The sequence below is a fragment of the Argentina silus genome, assembly GCF_951799395.1.
Source record: "Argentina silus genome assembly, chromosome: 6".
Classification (NCBI taxonomy): Eukaryota; Metazoa; Chordata; class Actinopteri; order Argentiniformes; family Argentinidae; genus Argentina; species Argentina silus.
In genome coordinates this window covers 15,498,475-15,515,068 of record NC_139660.1, presented here as the reverse complement: position 1 = coordinate 15,515,068, position 16,594 = coordinate 15,498,475, and the positions used below count along the sequence as shown (strand labels likewise).

At 47.0% G+C, this 16,594-nt stretch overlaps 1 protein-coding gene across 1 annotated transcript in view; it reads right to left on the bottom strand.

Moving 5' to 3' along the window:
* ttll7 (tubulin tyrosine ligase-like family, member 7) overlaps positions 1 to 16,594 on the bottom strand; it is a gene marked incomplete at both ends in the record, with an annotated part of 41,517 nt that overhangs the window by 13,550 nt on the left and 11,373 nt on the right. Inside the window, 5 exons of the mRNA XM_083672315.1 lie at positions 1,612 to 1,698; positions 3,389 to 3,524; positions 5,515 to 5,588; positions 6,264 to 6,411; positions 7,916 to 8,010. Coding sequence (XP_083528441.1) covers positions 1,612 to 1,698; positions 3,389 to 3,524; positions 5,515 to 5,588; positions 6,264 to 6,411; positions 7,916 to 8,010 — 540 coding nt within the window. The remainder of the gene's footprint in view (positions 1 to 1,611; positions 1,699 to 3,388; positions 3,525 to 5,514; positions 5,589 to 6,263; positions 6,412 to 7,915; positions 8,011 to 16,594) is intronic.

Sequence of the window (16,594 nt, the reverse complement as noted above, 5' to 3'; positions counted from 1 at the left end):
CCGGGTGTCTATATTTGCGTATATATGTGTGTGTGTGTGTGTGTGTGTGTGTGTGTGTGTGTGTGTGTGTGTGTGTGTGTGTGTGTGTCATACACACATCCTTTAATGTGTGCACTGCTGATGAGCAAAGTGTTGACTCTGTAGTGGTGATTAAAGCTACAGTGGAGACATGTTAATCCTAACAGCCACTCAATCCTTCTCCTTGGCCTTTGTAGCATGAATTTATAATTTTCCCCCGCACCAGAAAAAAAAGTTAATTAAATTGAATGTCTATTTCACACCCTGGAAGGAACACATTGTTAGCATTAATAAAGCATTCACATCTGTTATTCATCAGCTAATTTAGCCCTGCTTTTGTTTACAGAATTAATGTGCAGGATGTGATCATAGGCACAGGCTTATGAAATCACTGTAGGAGAAAGAGGGGAAGAGGAGAGAAAGAAAGAGAGAGAGACATGTGATGAGATTAAGGAAAAGAAGGAGACCAAAGAGAATGAGAGAGAGAGGGAAAGAAAGAGATGGAGAGAGAGAACGAGAGAGTATACAACTCAATTAGACAGTGAGAGAAAAACGGAAAGAAATAGTCCCCCCATTCTCTGTCTCTCTGTATTGGGACCCTCTCCTCTCCTCTTCTCTCTCTCTCTCTCTCTCTCTCACCAAACAGATCTTATGAATCCACAGTATTCAAATGGTGTTCCCCCCCCAGGCCCCTCCTCCCTATCCCAACCACCCCCCCCCCCCCCCCTCCCTCTCCCTCCCTCTCCCCTGTGCTTTTTTTTCCAGAAGGCCCTGTACTTCGACACCCCGTGGGAGTGCGTCTATCCATCAGAGTACTCAGCGCGTTCCGACAGGGGCCCGTCCACCACATCAGCCCGCACTCCACAAGGCCCTGAAGTGACAGGGCCAAATTAATTTGGACAAAAGCAATTGTGTCTGAACACGTCGTTATTCTCGCTGAGGGCCCCTTATACGGCGGAGACCTGCCCCTGCCGAGTCGCTCCGCCACTTCGCTCCCCCCCCCCCTCCCCTGAGCAGCCGGAGAAGTGGAGGAGTGAGAGAGAGAGAAGGGGGACAGAGGGAAGGCGATGGGGAGAGTAATGTGCTGTTGTGGGGAATGGGGGGGGGGGGGGGGGGGGGGGGGGAGTGTGGTGTGAGGTAACGGATTGGGAGAAAGAGAGAGACAGAGAGAGAAAGAGAGAGAGAGAGAAAGAGAGAGAGAAAGAGAGAGAGAGAGAGAGAGATGGAAAAGGGGAGTTGACAGCCTTCCCTTAAGGGGATTGTTCCTACTTTAAGGCCTCTCTCTCTCTGACTCTCCTGCTCGCTCTCTGTTCTCTTCCTCTTATTTCTCTGAATCACTTTCTCTTTGCTTTCTGTGTGTTACCTTGAGGCATCTGCCCCTCTCTCTCTCTCTCTCTCTCTCTCTCTCTCTCTCTCTCTCTCTCTCTCTCTCTCTCTCTCCCTCTCTCTTTCTACTTCTCTCTAACACTCTCCCTCTCTCTTTCTGTGTTCCCTTAGGGCATCTTCCCCCTATCTACAGTACCTTTCCTCTCCTCCCTCCCTCCCTCCCTCCCTCCTTCCCTCCCTCCCTCCCTCCACCCCACCATTTCTCACCTTGGGGCCTCTTTGCCTGGAGGATTTCCCCATCAGCTTCTCGTCGTCCAGCTCACACTGCTCCAGCAGATCCAAGATGTCCTCCTCCTGCACAAACCACAGAGACAGAGAGACAGGGCACAAGAGTGGAATTAAGATGTCATGGGTCCGTAACAAATACACACACACAAACACACACACACACACACACACACACACACACACACACACACACACACAAGCACATCATATCAATATCAACCAATTAGCGAGTTCACATTCAAAAGTTTCCCTTCAGAAGTTCCCTTCAGTGCCGTATTTGGGGAGCAGAAAAGACCTGGCGGAACATGTGTTACTCCTTGGCTGTCTCTGTATTGATAGAGAAGAAATCTGGAATGGTCATTGTGACCATCGCCAACATGCCAATATGGGCCCCTATCTGTTCTGGCCCAAGCTGAATTGGAGAGAAAGGTGATTAATGTTTCTTTGTTGTCCTGCATGGCACCCTCCCATTGTTGCTCAAATATAGATGAAACCTGATTGTTTCTCTCAGACTAGCAATCAAGCAGCTTAGGGCTGCTAAAAGGTCATTCAGCTAACATTCTGCTGTGCGTGCGTGTGTTCATGTGTGTGTGTGTGTGTGTGTGTGTGTGTGTGTGTGTGTGTGTGTGTGTGTGTGAGTGAGTGAGTGTGGAGGTGTGCCAGAGATAAGGTCAGAGGCCAAAGCAGTGCTGGCATTGGTTGAGCCCATGGTCACGAACCGACCAACCAGCCCAGCCAGACACTCTGCAGGGGGTTCAGCTCATGTTGACTCAAAGCCACATGTACATATGGCATATCCTCCTAAATCCCTCTCCCACTCTCCATCTCTCTCTCACACTCCCACTGCCTGTCTCCCAATCTCTGTCCTGTTAACTCCTTCTGTGTGTGTGTGTGTGTGTGTGTGCGCGCGTGTGCGTGTGCGCGCGCGCGTGTGTGTGTGTGTGTGTGTGTGTGCGCGTGTGTGTGCGCGTGCGTGTGCCGCTCTCTTTGTCTCTCTGTCTCCCTCTCACTCATTCTCACCATCTCCCTTCACATCTTTCTTCTTTAGTTTTCTCACTCTTTCTCTCTTTAGTTCTCCAGCCTTTCTCTCGAGCCTCGTCTGCACCTCTCCATGTGAACCTTCCGCATGAATAAAACTCCCAATGCGAGAATGGCATTGCGATTTACCGATCAACAATGCCATTCCCCCCTTAAAAAACGCGTCACGGTATGCTGTTGCGGTATGTTCCATGAAAACCTCAACTGCCGCAGCACATTCAAACTGCATTCGCCCGCTGTAGCCTACTCATCATCCTTGAAAACCCTCTTCAAATTAGAAGATAATTCAAGAGTAGACTCACAGAACCCCTACCAACAGAGACTAGCAAGAATAAGGAGATAGGGCAGAGGCAGATAAAACAGGAGGAGACAAAAGGGGAATCTTATGAGGCTTCATCCTGCCTTTAAAACATGATGCCTGGTGTTCCATAAATGCTTTTCAAGGGACTGGGTGCAAGGACATTATGACAAACTGCAACCCTCTCTCTGCATTATTTGTCTCTTATTTTCCAGCTGAGGAGAGAATCTGAATAGAGGAGAGAGAGTGGTCTGTGTGTGGTGTGTGTGTGTGTGTGTGTGTGTGTGTGTGTGTGTGTGTGTGTCTGTGTGTGTGTGTGTGTGTGTGTGTGTGTGTGTGTGTGTGTGTGTGTGTGTGTGTGTGTGTGTGTGTGTGCACGCGCTGTTGAACACTGGAGCCAGCTGAGTCTCAGGTACATGCCTTCATTCGTTTCAGAGGATTATTCATTTCCTTTTGAAGTGAGGCCGCTCGCCCGGCGAGGAAGGTCTGAAAGGCAGCCGAGAGGAGGCTTTCATACTTCTCCAAGAGCAGCTTGTCATCTGGGGGGTAAATACGTCTGTGGGTGCAGAGAGAGGGAAAGAGAAAGAGGGAGAGAGAGAGAGAACGAGAGTTGGAGAAAAACAGACGTATGAGGAGAGAAGAATGAAAAGAAGGAAACAGAGGAAGGGAGGGAGGAAAGGAGGGAGTAAGAGGTACGAAGAAAGAAAATGGAAGAGGGGTATCAGGAGAGGGAATGGGGAATGGAGAGAAGGAGGAAGGAGTAATAAAAAATAAGAGGGAGAGAGAAAAGGAAGTATTAGGGTCGACCAAAAAAATCGGATACTTCACGAGCTCACTCCTTCACAGCGTGCAAACGAACCTCCATCAGTCTTTTCACACAGAGCGCCTTGTGTTAATGTACTGCCCTTTTGTTGATACGTCCATTTACATTCATTTCAGTCTGACTAATGTGCTAGTTCACACATTCGACATACTTCTGAGCCCGAGACTAAACTAACAGCGGATATGTTTATCTTTCGACATCGGGGACCTGAAACCTATAAACCTCTCACTCTTTATCTCTCTAATACATCTCCAAATTACCTCACGACTCCAGGCCTGCCATCGAATGAAAACAATGACGGAGCATTAATCTAAATAAACAAGAACCGTAGCGGAAATACCTTTCTATTTCTATGTTTTGAGCCTGACTCCCCCAGTGCTAATAGATTGCTATTTGATTTGATGGTGGAGAGCCGCTCCATGTATGTATAGTGGAGTCATTTTGACGTGCTCTTTGGGTTCGAACGGCTCCCTCACCCCCGTAACCACGGGATAAGCGAATGTAAATGTTGAGATCAGGGGGATAAAGCTGTCAATCCTTTAAGAGCTACACATGTGAATTATAGCTCAACTTGAGATGGCACAGACCAGCCATTAATAGTGCGTGTTCGGCCGGCGCTCAAATCTTGGGCAGCTTTTGAACATATGGCCGCGTAATCTTTGTGTGACCCACATACTTTTCTGAAGTAGTTGGTCATGTTTCAGTATACTCCCCTCACTTGTTTTTTATTAGGGTGGGGATGTAAGAAAATTGCAATTACATCAGCTAAAAACTGACCTATTTCAGTGCTTGCGCCTTGCGCTCACTTGTCGTCCCCCGCCCACCTTCTAAGTCCAAGGCACTTTTTCAGAGTGACGGCCCTCATAATGACTCCTGAGATGTTTGATAAACGAGACACGGTGACGGGCGCGGACCCCCAGCTCCCTTTGAAGTCTGGCTGCCCGTACCTGAAGTGCATTTAATCTAATAGTGGGTTAAGTTCGTTAAGAGACTCCTCTAACAAGGGTGTCTAAATCAGATCCTGATGCTGCCTGTCTGAATCAGGAGCTCTTTATTAGGCCTGGTCCAGACCCAGTGTCTCTCTCTGTCTGAGTGACAATAATTCACCCACGCCACTATTAGACTACCCGCTCATTGAGTGTCTGGTGAAGAGTATGCAGAGAGAGAGAGAGAGAGAAAAGGAAGAGAGAGAGAGAGGGAGCACATTAACAATGAACGAAGAACAAGCGCCCTACCAGACATTAACGTCAGTGAGTCATGCCTAAGAAGTGTCAGCTGCTCTAGCGACAGGTGACTATTAAAAATTGAAAGCTTTCGTCAGACACCCTTATCAGAGACAGAGGGGGTAGAGAAAGAGGGGGAGGAGGATGAGGAGGAGGAGGAGGAGGAGGAGGAGGAGGAGGCGGAGGAAAAAGGAGGAGAGATCGTGGCGGCAGACGCCAGCTCATTTGCGTACTCTGTGTGGTGCGGCGGCAACCTTGTTCACGTGTGGGAGATGCAAACCTCCACACCGCCCACTCCCTCTCCCTCTCTTTCTCTTTCTCTCATTTCCCTCAACTCTCCTTCGCCCCAGTCCTCTCAGAACTTTAGCGTTTTTTTTCCTCCACAATGTTATTTATCCTCCTGAGAGCTGGGCGCTCCACAAATGACCCTGTAAATGTAAGCGGAGCCCTGGATTGAGGTCCTAGGGGAGCCTCCTCTCCTCCATGCCTCCTCCACCTACCTGTAGTTCCCCAGATGTCGCTTTTCATGGTCCTCCCTGGAGATCTGCTTGCGGACCTGAGCCAGTCGCTCTTTCTGGAAACAAAATCCAAAAAAGGAGAGAGGGGAAAAAGAGAAAAAAAAAAGGTAAATGTTCTCTTCCCTCTGTGCAGACCGGTGTTCAACCCCCCCGATTTGAATAACAATGAGCAGAATGACACATTTCCCATTAAAAGGCCTTTCTAATGATGTCAAAGAAAGCCAAAGAGTGAAACACAAAAGGTTTGGCTGCCCAATTCATAATTCATATGGATTTTCCTCCCACATTCCAATTTTAATACATCAAAAGATATAATTGTGAAAAGGTCAGTTGGTCAATTTGCAAAGGAGCAACGGGGTGCCTCCAATTACAGTCAGTGATCTTGGCTAAACGCTCATACATGTTAGCACACCCCTGCATAGCACCCGTCTCACCCACGCGTGGATCTCGCTGTGCCCTTTTATAACAGCACCTGTGTGCTGTGACCCTTTACATTCTCGCTACCACTGATTACCCACAAAGGTTCATCAAGAGACTAAACAACGGGTGGAATGTGCTTGCTACAGTACTTCAAGCTGGCACTTAGCTGGGGGAAAGGAAGACAACCTCGACACACCTACCTTTTTCGAGGGAATAATTAAATGTTACGTTGTCGACCGAAAGTTGTACTTTTGACACAGAGAAGAAAAGAGCAGTAGTTTCCATTGCTGTTTTTGTTGGGGGGGGCATACCAGTTCCTCTCTCCTCCTCTCCAGTGTGTGGCGCTGTTTCTCCCAGTCGGAGGAGGCGGCTGAGAGCTTCTTCATGGACCCATGGCCGTACAGACGCTTCTGGGCCTCCGCCTTCTGCTGGGCCAGGTTACGCTTCTTATCGCTCGCTCTGGGAGAGACCACGACAACACCACAGAGAGAGACCATGAGAACGCCAGTGTCAACTCTCACACACAACACCACAAGCAAGATTAATGCTGGACCCAGCAAGATCATTCTGAATACTGAAGAGGGGGGTCTCAATACTGGGAAGGAGCAGTTTATTTCAGCACTCACTGGCCCTTTAAATGTGATATGTTCTGTGGTGGGCACCCAGGTCACTTTGTGTCCTGGATTTCCCCTGGCCCGCCCTCGAACGTTTGGTCTGGGTGATTCGGTTTGTGTTCTGACACCGTTCAGGAGAAACCCACCCAGCTACCACCACCACACCAGCCCTGGCTATATAAGGAGGGAGAACAAAGCTCTCATTCACTTAGTGAACATAAGCAGTCTGGCTGGTGGTGGCATACTGCGTTTCATGCTGAGATTTATTTGTCAGGAAATAATCAAATCTCCCTTTTAATCGGAAGGAACACAGCAAACATGAAATAAATGATTCTCATAAGTGATTTGTTGTACCCTGCTGTCCAGGCCTGTGCCAGACCTTGTATTTTAGTGGATCAAGTGTGTACACAAGGCTTCTAGTGCAGTGGTGTATTTGATCCAGTCCCTAATGTAGTGGCGTTGTTGGTGGGGACTATATTTAGCTGCAGTGAGGCGGACGGGCACGCAGAGAGCAGAGAGACCAGAGAGCTGGAGGTCAGGTCTGGGATGATCAATCAGTGGAGAGACTCACTGCAGCCTGGGGACAGCACAGCCCAAGCCAGCACACACAGTACACCCACACACAGTACACCCACACACACACACACACACACACACACACACACACACACACACACACACACACACACACACACACCCACCCTACCACCCACCCACCCACCCACCCACCCACACACACACACACACACACATACCCACACACACACACACACACACACACACACACACACACACACACACCCCACACACACATACGCACACACATACACACACACCCACCCACCCACACACACACATACACACACACACACACACACATACCCCCCCCCCCGTAAGTACGAAAGCAGTACGTAAGCAAACACATACAAAGAAGCACACACACACGCACACACACACAATATACATAGTATACAAAGACAAATTACAAACACACATACGCACTCAACTGAACAGATTACAAAGAACACAATGGAGAGGCTAAGCTTTGTAACTTGTGTTTCCTCCCCTTACAAGGCTGCAGGCAGCAGCACGTAACACACATTTTACAAGGACGGCAAAGTCTGGTAAACAAGAGCTCTGTATCTCTTGTGACATCACTCCGAAGCGATAAGAAGAGGGCTAAGATAGCGCACATCAAAGAATTCAAAGTTTCTGTGGTGAAATCGATACAAATCTAAAACATTCAAAAGCCTCGCTTTTCGTTAACTCTTTCTTAAGGGGCCTCAGGAGGCTGTGGCGTTGATGATGATGGTGATATCTTCGAAGGGCTGCCTCTCAGCATACAGTACCTGATGTTCAGCAGTTTCAACGCGTTGAGCAAGACCCCTCTTTTCACATCGTAATCAATCTTCTGATCAGTCCCGAAACTTGGAGCTCGATTGATCTGCCAGGGGGAAAAACAAGAAAAAGATTATTTTATTTTTTCAAGTGAAATAAAAAATAAAATCAATCATTGACCTCGGCAAACTTTGGAAAAGTTTTTCATTTTTCTGGGAGGTGGAGTGGGAGGAGGGGGTGGGTGGGGAGGTGGGTGGGGGGGTGTGGGAGTGGTGAGTAGTGTTTATTCGTTGGACGACACTTAGAGGCTTGTCCTGTGACCTCTGACCCTGCCTGGGCACACATCCTGTCTGATGGGGAGGGGGGACAGGGCATCTGTCACCAGATAAGTGACCCCATCTACGTGAGCCAATGACAGCGGGCGGCTGCTCTGTCTGTGGCATTCTACTGCCCCCTCTGTGTCCTGTCTGTGGGGCGTTGCCAACCAATACCAACAGGCTTCACAGTGAATAATATCACTCAGTTGATAATATCACTCCTTTATGAAAGAGGACAGTACAGTACTGCCTGCACTGTGAATGAAAAATACTACAACTCTCTGTACAAAAGCTTGTGTCACTTACACAAGACTCAAGGATGACATGGAAGAAAATCGGTATCTGTGCAGAGTATTCAGATATCAAGTGTTACACTTGACATGACAAAATCAATTCTTTTTGCTTTCTGTACCCCAGATGGCGGTGGGATTGTTGGAGGCAACAAAAGGCCCAAGCATATCAAGGAGAGAACACTGATTGAATTGCGCTCTGCCTAAAAGAGTTCAGATGACAGCGGCACAGACATCGCTAACGGGGCGATCGGGTTTCAGTCCTTGAGCGCCAGATACAGCGCTCTCCAATGTAGCGCCACACACACTCTCACCACCTTTTACCTTTTCATGCAGACAGAGACGGATTGCACCGTTTGGTGTAATTAACAAAGCATTTGGTGGAACACATAAAGACATAGCGTGTGTGTGTGTGTGTGTGTGTGTGTGTGTGTGTGTGTGTGTGTGTGTGTGTGTGTGTCTGTGTGTGTGTGTGTGTGTGTGTGTGTGTGTGTGTGTGTGTGTGTGTGTGTGTGTGTGTGTGTGTGGTTGCGTGCATGCGTGCGTGCGTGCGTGCACAATTCAATAATACAGTATTTAGTTCACTCACACACACACACACACACACACACACACACACACACACACACACACAAGGAAATTCGACCTCCAGGTGCAGGTGAGTGAATTCCAATTGTATTTCCTGTAGTGGCCTAAATCAGCAGATTGTACTGTATATGTCACCAACTGTATTCACTTTTTCTGTCTCCATCCTCTCCAAAGCATCTGGATACACACTATAACATCAGAGCAGCAAATGAGCCTATCGGGGGCCTTGTAACAGATCACAGAACAGTACATAGCCAATCAGGGGCCTAAAACAGCAAAGGGACCTATCAAGAGCCTAGTAACAGGCCATGGGCCTATCTGGGGCCTGGTAACAGATCATGGAACACCACAAGAGCCTATCAGGGCCCAGCTTTGTTCATGACGGCGGGTGATTAGAGGCAGGCGGACACAGTGGTTGGAAATGAGCAGCGCGGCGGCTCCCTAGCCCCGCTGAGTGGTGTCGCTGCAAGAAAAGAGAGAGGCGCAAATCCTCTCTAGGGCTCTCTCTCCCTCTCCCTCACTCTCTCTCTCTCTCCCCCCTTCGCCCGTCCAGTCACTAATCCCTAACACAAAGGTGCTTACTGATGTGTGCCTGGCTTAGGAGCACCGCTGTAAGATAATATTTACATCACAACCCGGCTCTGCCGACTAAGAGAGCGGCGCTAGGCTAGGCGGGATGGCAACAGGGCGCTAAATCAATGAGTTTACTGTAGCGAGTGTAACCCTAGCAGCACCCAGCTAACCCCCGGGCCCTTTGAGCTGTGGCAACAGTAGGCTACCCGCCGAGAGCTGGCCCATGCAGATGGCTAGCCTCACAACACCCCAACAAAGAGTGGCTCCTCATCGTTCCGAGCTGCAACACAGAAGGCGCCCAGTTTGACAGAGTCGGCCATTATCAGAAGATTGGGCCTCACTTCCTACCTCAAGAAGAGGAGAAAATACAAAAGAATATTCTTCTCAGACTTGACACCCACTAAAGAAGGAGTATGGTTGTATTGTACTGTACTGTACTGAGTAATGCTTTTCGTAAATCCTGGCCACATTATTTCTTAGCTTGTCTTATTTTACAGGGTGAGTTATGGTGTCAATCTGTCACTGGGAAGACTGGCAGTATAGTAGGCTCCCTCTCTCTCTCTCTCTCTCTCTCTCTCTCTCTCTCTCTTTCTCTCTCTCTCTCTCTCTCTCTCTCTCTCTCTCTCTCTCTATATATATATATATATATATATATATATATATCTCTATCTCTCTCTCTCTATGGAATTTGGGCCAGTCTGGGACCTAATGAACCCCCATAGGCTTTAAAACCCCACTCTGATTTCCTTAAGTGTCTCTGGCGGGGCCTTAGAGAGCGCATGCTCCGAGAGGCGCTCAATAAAAACGCCAGATGAAAAGATTAGTTTTCTCTTTGATTCAGGCCAAAATCACGTAGACATCTGGTAAATATATTAATTCAACAGCAAAGCGAACACGAGAACAAACAAAAACATATTTATCATTGTTCCGTTATGGTTTTTTTCCCAGACAATATTTCCCTCTTCCATTTAAAAGGGTAGGATCAGAGAAGGAATCGGAGTGTATGTACTACAGTATATCGTGAATCATGATCATACCCCAGGAAAAACTGATCTTTTTTTTATACCTGGATGTCTGTGTCTTTGATGCATAAGTAACGTTTCTATAGGCACTTGTAAAATGAAGCTTCATGGTAGGGTTTTTCTGTGTGCAATTAGCCCCATGTGAATCGTCGTCCATTTGGTTTGAATTGACTTTGAAGTACTAGCAAGTCTAATGATCTTGATTATTACCCGTAAAGCACAAGCAGACGGGGGTGAGCAACCAGTGGATTCATATGATGGATGGATTGAAGGTTTGCAATCAAAAGAAATAATAGAAAAAATAAATTCCCTAAAATGATGCTATGACTCACTGCAAGCTGAATATGGCCAATTAGGCATTAGAATAGTGAGAATATTATATTAGCAGTTCTCAGAGTTTGACAATCATTGTGTTTGTGTTTGAATACTCCACAGACACCCAAACACATGGTGGTGATTAATCTCTTCAGTAAGGCGACCCCACCTTATTATGCCTCCATTAGTGTAAACAAGCCGTGCTTTCACAAACTCTGATACTGCCTCAAACACTCAGGGGTATCCACACAGTTCAACTGCCACCAGAATGGACTGTTGTTGCAACACAAAAGCAAAGGGAGAGCGCAGCGATCCAGCTGGTGGCCCGGTTAAGTCGGGCTCCGGTTTCACAGCCTTATCAATCACTGTTTTGTTCTTTTGTGGCGGTTCTAGTGGCTAATTCCGACGAAGAAACTCTATCTGAGCTTCTGAGCTTCTGAGCATGGCAAAAGTCCTGGGAGTTACCAGACCAACACTTCGGAAAATTCACCTGCCCTCAGTGGCCGTATGGAATGGTTTTTAGGCACACACACACACACACAGGCAAGTACAAACACACACACATATACACTCACACACAGGCACACACGCACACACACACACACGCACACACACATACACACAAAGGTGAATGCTGCCATCTAGAGGTCTATAGGATACCACCAAATAGGCAGCAGCATAAAGACAGATAATATCAATAAACATTCAAAATATGAAAGTCATTAAAAAGAATGGATTTTATTATGTAATTAATTAATCAAAGCATTAGGGGGGAGACAAATAAGTACAAAAAAAAAGAAAAGTATATCAAGCCATATGTATCTCTGTTATAATTTTTCACCATGGAAAATTGAATCAAGAGGGTGGAATATTACCATGCATGAAAAAAACAGCATGCCAATTAGTTCTTAATCACCCTGAATTCCTTTGGAGTATTTCAGAAAGTATATTCCACAGCCTTGTCTAGGTTATGAAACACTGATATATTTCAGCGTAAAAAGTATTTCAAATATACAAAATCCGTCTTCTACCCTTCCACCCAAGCACTAGTTCATACTACTGAATGCCTAAATGATCGAAATATCCAACAGATATTCATTATATGTGCACAGATATAATATTTTTTCTGAAATTGATCTTTCTCCAACAAAAATGTAAATGGAGTTATGTATTTCAGGGACAAAGACATACTGTTTTTTTTTCATTGTATATTAGAGAATGTTTTGTCTGTGTTTGCCCTGCAGTTAAGAGAGTTTCAGAAAGCACTGATCAGGGTTGGACATGCCGGCAGTTGAGGGAAATAGTCATCACGCTACACAGCAGAAGATCAAAAGCGTGTGTGTTTGTAAGTGTGTGTGTGTGTGTGTGTGTGTGTGTGTGTGTGCGTGCGCGCCATGAAAAGAGTGCCGTTTGTTTACGCTCCCCGGTGCAGATCATTTCCATTCACTCCCCGCCAGCAGAAGAAAGGAAGTCTGGCTTGTGTTGGCTCTCAGGAAGGGACAAGCAAACCCAAACTCATCTTGAAACAATCGGAGAGGGGAAAGGGAGAGGGGAGGGGGGGGGGGGGCGGGGTGACTTGTCCGCCATGGCCACCATGGGGGATGCAGTCGGAGCTGTCGCCATCCCAACAAACACCAGCGGCACGCTTGACCCAAGCACGCCTGCCTCATTAGCTGCCAATCACTCCTCACGACCCGCCCCCGAGGGGGGGATGGAATGATGAAGGGGAGGGGCCGCTAGACTGCTGCCTCCAACAAACAAAACCTATAATGAGTGTGCCTCACATTGAAGTGAACAAACATCACACTGTGTGTGTGTGTGTGTGTACGTTGAATGTTCACATTCTGACATACCAACTCCCTCCACTGCCACACCAACAAAGATAGCAAAAGACTGTACCCTTCTCTTTTTTTTTCCACCTCCCAATTTTGTTTGTCTGCCGCTTTTCAAAGTGGGGTCCCTCCCAGCCCATCCTGGTGAATAAAAGGACAGGGTTTGATAATGGGGAGATCAGAGTGGCCACACGTTCCTGAGTGTCTGCCCTGGAGAGAGACAGAGTAACCCCACACACACACACACACACACACACACACACACACACACACACACACACACACACACACACACACACACACACACACACACACACACACACACACACACACACACGTCTGGCATGCAGACGGAGGCTACCCTAACTAGCTACCCGTCTGAGATGGCGGAAGTCGGCAAAAGAAACAGCCTCGCAGCGACCTTGCAGGACTCTAATTATTCTGCTTGCTACCAAAAACGTATTCCTTTTACTTAGAAAAACAGCGGTACTTTTTGGGGTAAAATCCACAAACAAGAAGTAACAGGACTTTAATGAGGCCAGGACTCTGTGAGTGGTCCACCGGCCAGTGTTTCAGGCCACAGTAAACCCACCACAGCTTCATAAAACAACAGCTATCCTCCCAGTTGGGCTTCGGCCGAGACAGACACACTGAATCATTTAAAGGGGCAGTTTGCATGTATATTCTCCCCTCTCGCTTGCTGGGCACACTGAATATTCTCCTGTCGCCCGCTTTTACATTATTCGTCATGCTAGCTTAACATCTCCAGTGTGACCGGGTCCTGGAAAGACTTGAGAAAAAAGGATCCCATGGAGGGAGGGCCCCGGGGGGAATGATATCAGTGTTGCACCGCTATATTTGACTAATGAGCAAAAGCATCCCGTATGACTCTTTCTGACCCCCTTTTCTCTTCGACAAACACCCCCACATACTGAACCCCTTTGCTTGGTTCTGTTCCTAGCTGTGTTTTCCTAAGAAGCCCATCTTGGCTTTCCTGACCTCTCAATATGTATTCATTTTCCTTTACTTTTTTCGACTTTTTTTTTGCATGTGTGCGCACAAAAACAGAAATGAACAAAACAATTGAACCTGTCAGATCTGAGAGTGAAAAAGCTATCGGCAATGACAAAGCTAGAGTAACCAGTCGGTGAGCGGGCGGGGGGGTTAGGGTGAATAAAACACCTGCTGTATACAAGATGCAGACGCTGCCATGGCGAGATAATGAAAGTGAGGCATTCTAGGGTTACACCATTTGTGTGTCTTTTCCCTGTGTAACTGGGATGTTTTGAATGTCAATAGGAGGTAAAACCAGTGTTGAAAACCCAGGGAATTAAGATAAGGATCGCACAAAAGAGACTGTCTTTCTCTTCGCTCAGTACAATGAACCCCGTCTGACGCCTGCCCTTGGTCCGCCTGGAACCTCTCCTGCCTCTATTTTCTCCCGACAGACGGCCACTGAAGTGACTATTGGTATTATTTAGCAGGTGTGTATACAGTCTCTTTTCTGAATATCAGCAGTAAATTTTCTATATTTTTCAAGCTCAGTTGATTTCTTTTTGTGCCCATTCATTCGCAAATCACCTGCGCTCTACCGAGGGCCTGTACAGCGAGGCTATAGTGAGTGTGTCCCCTAATCAAGGGTGTTTTCAGTGCCACACAATGCTGAATGACTTGTCAAAGCTGTGGCGACTTTCTCAGGGTAATTGCAGGATGTGAAACGCAATCATGCTCTTTTCTTGAAACGTAGGTCTACCTCCCCCAACACACACACACACACACACACACACACACACACACACACACACACGCACGCACACAGACACACACGCACATACACACACACACACAGCAGTAGCAGAGTAATCGTATTTGACATTTTCTTCTCTACGATACCATCTACCTTTTAGGTAGCCGACCTGCTCAGAATTTATAAGGCCTGAAGTTTCATTTCCTGGTTCAGTTTGAGTGTCGCCTGACCAGCTCTGTCGTTTCTAAAGAGCAGAACGGAAAAGTCTCGGCGGCACCAGGAGAGGGAAAGCCAAACCTAAGAGGCTCCATGTAATCTATGGTGACACCAGCAAGGTAACCTGAGATATGAAGTCTCCAAAGTCAAACAATCTCAGTCTACCTAGATTGTGTTTAACTTTCTGGCCCAATTTCTGGTTTGAAATCTACAACGCTGAGATACTGACAGACAAGGGAAAATATTAACTTTGCCCTAAAATGTTGTAATGGTCTAAGTGAAATTCTATCTGTATCTGAGAAGTTGCTATTGGTTAAGATATCTGGTGAGTACACCGTGCATCACTACTGAATGTATAGGCTACAACCAACCACCTACAGCAACTAGGCAGCAGCACAGTAAACTAATAAAGTTATTTTCAGGCTTCATAGAACATGCAGTAGGGGACCGAGGAGGGTTCTGTGCTTGCAAGTGTCTCCTGACTAATCACTTGAATTTTGGAAATAAATGATTGTTGGTGTAAATGTTGCGTGAAAGAGAGGCAAGGTTTTTTTTCGGGTGGAACTGACAAGGATGTTAATTGATGAGAGTTATGGCAGGGCTGGTACTAGCACTGGGGGGATCATTACCGGTGGAGTGTAACAACTGCATCCACGGCTGTTTGCCTTCTCTCTCACACACACACACACACACACACACACACACACACACACACACACACACACACACACAGGGCGCAAAACTTGCATGGCATTGGTATTAGCAGTCACTGAGAATGCTTCACTTTCCCTGTGTCCTTTTGTCATTCAGCCACACACACATACACAATAGAACCTTGGAGAGAGCCAGGTAGTTATGAGACATGCGTTCTGTGATGACTCGGCTGAAACTAAGACCAACTACCAAACGGCGCTTTTAAATCTGAGGCTTTTAAAAAGCTGATTTATTTTGGGTTCACGCAATGGCAGAAACAAACAATTATCCCAGAGGCATTTCACATCCTAGAGTCAATTTGTGGGGTGGAAAAAAAGGCGCGCAGCACTTTGGGTTAAAGGATTTAGGTCATGCTTTAACTGGCTGACATCAGTCTGGGAAGATGGAAATCCAGGACCGGACTTCTCCAATCCTGACAGACTGAGACTAAGAGAGCGGAGCCTATCTGCTCGTCAACCTGCAGTCCTGACCTATATAACTGCTCTGCTCGGTGTGTGTGTGTGCGTGTGTGTGTGTGTGTGTGTATGGTGTATGTGTGTGTGTGTGTGTGTGTGTGTGTGTGTATGGTGTGTGTGTGTATGGTGTATGTGTGTGTGTGTATGGTGTGTGTGTGTGTGTGTGTGTGTGTGTACGCACATGTATGTGTGTTCGCTTCCTCACACACCGGGTCGGAGTGTAAGCAAAATCAGCCTGTGTTTATGGTATCAGTCAGTGTGAGGCAGCCTCTATGTCCCGTGGATGCGACATTATTTCAGTTTATCACCGCTGTCACATCATCACCCCATCGGGAGTTTGAAACACAGCAGACAGAGGCACCCGTCCCCTCTGACTGGGAGACAGCCACAGAGCACCACCACCAGAATGATAGATGCAAATGCTTCCAATCCTGTTTTATTTTCCACAGTCCTGTACACCTGATAGGTGTAAATGACAAAACATATAAAAACAATATGAACAACACAGGATAACCCCTCTACGTGTGTCTACGTTTAAAGGTTCTGTTTCAGTGGCCATGGTAATGGAACAAATATTCTATTGTTGAGTAAACAAAGTTCACTTAATTCTGGGTTGATTTC